Here is a 6,081-nt window from a genome sequence, read left to right on the forward strand (position 1 = left end):
TTTGACTAGGTTGTGCTCTGTATATATTGTGAAACAAGCAAAATGAATACATATTCTGGAAAATTAGACAGAAGAATCTGAATATGTATAGAGTAAACCTTAGACTAGTCTTCAAATGGTTACAAAGGACAGCCTCCTCTCCCAAAATTCAAATAGAGATGATTCTGCAAGTAACATGGTTCATCCCATCTTGCTTTACTGCCTGGCCCAAGATGGTCTTCAACTGTCAAAATAATGTTACATGTATCTGTAGCCATCAAAGGTTTGCCCTTCTGTAAAGGGGAATCCTGAGGCCAGAGAAAGAGGAGAAATGCAATTCAGAAGCTACAATATAGCTATCAAATTTGAAAATGATTATATTATTCTATACACTATACTGTTTTCAGAGGCATGCATCCTGTATCCCAATAGCTCCTTATGCCTTTCAACTGTGGGTTAATGTAGACTCAAACTTTCCCCACATTCTATCACTAGATTAAGTGATCCTGAAGACCAATTTACCATTACATTCATTGACATCAACTGCTCTCTCTTTCCACATCTTTCATTCTGCATTGAGTGTGAAGCTGCTCTGGTGCAAGTATTAACTAATCACAAAGCTGTATTAAGCAATGTGGCCATACTTACTTTTCACAGAGGGTTCCTTTCCACATCCCTTGTTGAGCTTTAATGCTCTATCATAGGCCCATCAGAAGAGATTTGAGATGGAAGGAAGGAAGGAAGGAAGGAAGGAAGGAAGGAAGGAAGGGGAATTCAACAACAAGTGCAGAAATACAAAAAGAAAGCTTTGTTTCTGTGATGAACCAGAAGATTAAGGCAATTTGGACTTCAAAAAAGACATTTGTACAAGACAACATTGCCCATCCAGAGCCCTCAGAAGGCAGCCACAAGTTTTATTTGGAATGGGAGAACAGAATGTGTTGCATTCAAGCCCTCGCTACCATCCATTAAGCATAACCACAGCTTTTGAGATAGATTTTGAGATAGGTGAAGGGACGATATTCCACAAATGAAAAATGGCCAGGAGAAAGATATAGACAGGATCAGATAACACTGTCTTTTAATGGTTATTTTTATTAAACATTTTAAATAAGAAATACAAAACTTATAAATAGTGAGCACCCTAAACCAAGCCAAATCTAAAAACACTAGAGAATTCCTGGAAGCCTGGCACTCAGATAAAGCAGCCATCAACAGACATATAGAGGTAAACAACATTTACATACCATTCAAAAGAAACAATAGAAAAGCCAAAAGACAGTACACTCCCTTGCTAGCAGTCAACACCCAGATATGCAAAACTCAACACTAGGATTAACACCAGACAAACAATCAAATAGCTCAATACACCTTAATCAAAGAACTATTAATTCAGTCAATCAACCAAGCAGCAAACAATAGCCCAATCAAAGAACACCCAAGGAGAGAACAACACCGCTACCAACACAAGCAGGGCAAGCCACTGTATATAAACTGAGAGCAAGGCCCACTCCCTCTTCACACTGAAGATGTTGCCTAGTCTGGCAATGAAATGTCTGCAAGAAAACAAGGCTCAGAGAGAACCAAGGACTCCACAGTTCAACCCTGAGCTACAAATACTCACTTCGATAGGAAATTAGGTGTCAGAAGGGGTAACATCTGAGAAGGTCAAATATTGGACAAACTTTAGAATTGTGATATCTAAAAAATTGGGAGGAAAAGGTGTACTTCTTGGCTATCTTGAAAAGATGTACTTGCCTTGTTATCAAGTTTGCAAATCAGGACATTGACTTTTTTTTTTGTCTGTAGAATTCTTCAGCTAAAGCAGTACAGTCTCTAGGGCAAAGTCCCAAGGAGTATGTGTACATGTATGTAAGTGTGTGTGTTTTGAAAATTCTATTGTATCTGTGTGCCATCTAGTGGACCATAGACACCAAGCTTATCTGCAGAAGTTGTAGCTTTGTAAGTCTCAATTTCTCTACCTGTGTCATTAAATTTCACAGGCTGAGTATCAGTTATCTCCTGAGTGGTTGCAGGCTAGTTTGCAATTATGTACTCCTGCCAATTAAAAGGAATTATCAGTGCCATACTAGAGTTAAAAGTAGGATACAGTTACAGCCATCTTTCCACCTTGTCTCAGTGGTGTCCAGCCTGCTGCTCTCTGAACTTATTATGGGATCTGCCTTTACCATATCTGTTCCAGACATGGTAGTGGCCCTCCTGTCCTGTCCTGTCCTATCACCTTACACTTGACCCTTCAACAGCTGCTCAAATTAGAAGAGGAGCTCCTGAACTCTCCAATTTTTCCATCACCCATCTTTTCTCCCATGATCCCTCTTCTCATTTACCCCTGCTTCCTGCTGAACTATATTTTTTTCCAATCATAATTGGTTTCTTTTAACTTCTGCTTTCTTTTAAGATCTTCTCCCTCACCCTGGTATTCAGAAAATTCCAATTGCAAATGGGAATATATTTCTGGATATGTGATATATATTCTTTTTGAATGAGTCACATTTGTTCCTTAACCTCTTTCTGTCTCTGCTCAAGTTGACATTAGACACTTCAACTTGAACTTGTCTTTTACTTCTGTTTGTTCAGTTTATATTTATACTGTCAGCTGTTAACTCTTTGGGCACTGTACATGATAATGGCCAACTTTGGGGAAATGATTTGGTTTCTAAAATCTTCTGGTTCTTTAATTCAGAATGCTGACTTTGTTTCTCCTTTAGTCGGTACTATTCTTCTTCTGCCCTCTGCTGCTGTTATCATTACAATAAAAAAGTCATTGTTATTTGCCTTATTCTTATGCTAAATATGCTTTACTCCAGTCTCCTAACTTTTCTATACAGCATACTCTTTAATTCTTTCTTTATCTGGGTCCAGTTTTGAAGGACTGGATTGAGATGTGGAGGGGTGTGTGGAACTTTTCAGGCACCATATGGTCATCTAGTTCTTCCATTTTTCCTCTTGCCCACTTACCCTGTTCTAATGGATGCGAGGACAAAAGGGGGATATAAGCTGAAACAAAAATCTTTGGAGAATGTATGGGATCACAAAAGCATTTCAAATTGATTTGAGGTTTTATTGTGCTTTTTATATTCTGGCTTAGCAAAATGACAAAATTATGTACTGAAAGACAAAATCTCCAAAAATTGTAGTCAATCCAGTTTTTTTTTTTTTTTTAATGGAACAAGTTCATAGAGATTTAGCAGTGAAGATGTACTTGATCTGGATTATATAATACTACAGAAAACATACTTGTGAATATTACCATCTAATAAACTGATTAGTGCAGCCAAGGATTTTTACTCATGCGGTGGATTGTAGAAACATTTTTTTTTTTCTTTGAGAACACTCAACATTCCTGCTTGACATTATATCATAACAGGAAAAAAAGTGTCCCCCCTCCCCCCATATGACATGACTATTCATTTCAGGGGGGAGGGACTGGTCATCAAAATCTACTATGGTTTGTATTTTTTTTTTTAATAATGGCTTTAAAACATATTCAACTTCAGAGACCAGCTGAGTTTGACTCAGGTATTACCTGCAGGAGGAGGTCCACAAACTCAACAAGGGGACTGTGACTATGTAATTAAAGCCCTTCTCCTTTTGCACCTGTGTCACAATAACTATCTTGACCTTTTTGGCACCCATTGGATACCACTGGTTTGATTTCAGGTGACTATGTGCACATCCCTGTAGTATCTTTCAAAAGAATACAAGAAGTGGTTTATTTATTTATTTATTCCATTAATATAGCTGCCCATCTCACATTTGTGACTCTTTCCATTGCCTGCCTGCCTGCCTGCCTGCCTTCCTTTTGCAAGTGGGGAGTCATCATACTTCTGATTCTAAGATTTGATAATCAGAGATCAGTGAAAATATTCATTTGTATTGTTTGCTGGCTAAAGGCCATAATAAATACAATTGAAATTGAATTAATTTGTATTGCTTTGCTTATGTATGCTAGAGAGGTGTGAAGAGCAGTAGTCTATGGTACTGTTAATAAAATAAATGACTTAATTAATGAATGCATTGAATTTCTATCATCCACTTCACAAGAAGCACCGATAAGTTCTTTGTCAAGGTTGGATGGGTGCTACTTGGGGCTTTATCTGGAATCACTTCTTCAAAAAATTCAATTGCTTTGTGCAGGCTATTTTCCCAGTCTCTACTTCAGCTGCTCTTGGGCAATTATGAAATACTTTGGCCAAATATATGTATGTATGTATAGGGGAGGGAGAGATAGATAGAAAGATAAAGAGATGGATCTCCACTTGCCACAGACATTTTACCTTTAAAACTGAGGTGAACATCGAGATTATATTGTACTACAATTATGACAGTCTGAAGACCATTATAATCCCTGGACTTTGCATTAAAGCCAGCATAAACAAAAGATCCAACCTCCTCCTCACCCATCTAATGTACCTCAGGGCTGTTGAACCAAACTAGTCTCCTGCAAAATGAGCCCCTTGAGGATAGTTACAAATACCCAATAGATTAAACTCTGTTTCCTTCTCTCTACCACTGCCAGGTCTGAGAAAATCCTTTTCAGAGTGTTCCAGTCCAGCTTGAATACTGGTGCTTGGAACAGGAGTCTGATCTTTGAGTTCTTTCCACTGGCTGCAAAGCCTCTACAGCACTATGGAAAATAAATCAAGAGTTGGTGAATTCCTTCTGTGTGGATTCCCTGATACTGAGGAGCTACGGATATTTCACATCATCATTTTTTTAGTAATTTATTTGGTGGCGCTCGCTGAAAATCTCATTATCATTACTGTCATTCTTTATAGCCATCAGCTCCATTCACCCATGTATTTTTTTCTAGCCAACCTTTCCTTCCAGGATCTTGGTTCCATCTCTGTCACAATCCCCAAGTCCATGCTGAATTCTGTGACGAACACTGAAACCATTTCTTATTCTGGATGTTTCTGCCAAGTTTTTTTCTTTGTTTTCTTTGTGATGTCTCACCTCTTCCTCCTTGTGGTCATGGCATATGATCGGTATGTAGCCATCTGCAATCCATTACATTATGAAACAGTAATGAACAAAAGAGCCTGCATCCAAATGGCAACCAGTGCATGGATGGGTGGCCTGTTTTATTCAATACTCTATACAGGAAATTTAGTCGCACTAGAGTTCTGTTCCAGAATCATCCATCAGTTCTTCTGTGAAATCCCTCAGTTGCTCAAGATCTCTTGCTCTGACTCTTACATTGCAGAACAGCGGGCACTCATCTTTGGTTCTTTTGTAGGGTTCATTCTCTTTGTTCTAATTGTGTTTTCCTATGTGAAGATTTTTAGAGCAGTTTTGCAAATCCCATCTACTCAAGGGAGGCAAAAGGCCTTCTCTACTTGTTTACCTCATCTCATAGTCATTTGTCTGTTTCTGGTAAGTGGTAATATTGCATACCTGAGACCCACATCCAGCTCCACATCAACATCAGATCTCTTGATTTCTTTGTTCTACAGTGTGGTACCACCAGTCATGAACCCTCTGATCTATAGCATGAGGAACAAGGAACTCAAAATGGCATTCTGGAAGCTAATTCTCCATATCTGTCCACATCCCTTATGCAAAATTCATTCTTGGTTTCAGCTGCACTTATAAACAGTCCGAGTTGTCTATACATTTTCTATGGAAATTGTAATAAATATTATTTGATGTAATATCTTTATTTCCAGAATCAGTGTTGACTATATATTATTATTTTATTTATATGACATTAATTTTGTGTTAAAAAAGGTATGCGGCTATTATATTTTTCTGCATAATATTAAGATTATATGGTTATCATAACTAAATATGATTCCAGGATGGTGTCATGTATTTTTCTTGGTTATCCTTAATCCTCATCCATGCTAATCTTTGGAAGACTTTAGCTGGCGAGCAAGTTTCTCATGGTAGAACTTCAAATAGGAGCATGGGAGAAAAAGATGACATGGTCCAGGATGCTCTAAATTATTTGTGCCCTTAGTTTTGGAAGTGTAGAGTTACCAATTGTATATCCACATTTTTAAGCGGTGGTATCTAGATGAAGTGTTAGTTCTGAAATTTCATATGTAGTCAATCACAATCAAGTCAAAACTAATGGTC

The 6,081-nt window shown here is 37.9% G+C and overlaps 1 protein-coding gene across 1 annotated transcript; it reads left to right on the plus strand.

The window, feature by feature from the left end:
- Positions 1-4,629: 4,629 nt before the first annotated feature.
- On the plus strand, positions 4,630-5,595 carry LOC134496601 (olfactory receptor 14A16-like). Its single transcript, XM_063302318.1, has one exon. The coding sequence runs from the start codon at positions 4,630-4,632 to the stop codon at positions 5,593-5,595; it is 966 nt and encodes a 321-aa protein (XP_063158388.1).
- The last annotated feature ends 486 nt before the right edge of the window (positions 5,596-6,081 follow it).

This window comes from Candoia aspera, chromosome 4 (assembly GCF_035149785.1).
Source record: "Candoia aspera isolate rCanAsp1 chromosome 4, rCanAsp1.hap2, whole genome shotgun sequence".
NCBI classification, from domain to species: domain Eukaryota; kingdom Metazoa; phylum Chordata; class Lepidosauria; order Squamata; family Boidae; genus Candoia; species Candoia aspera.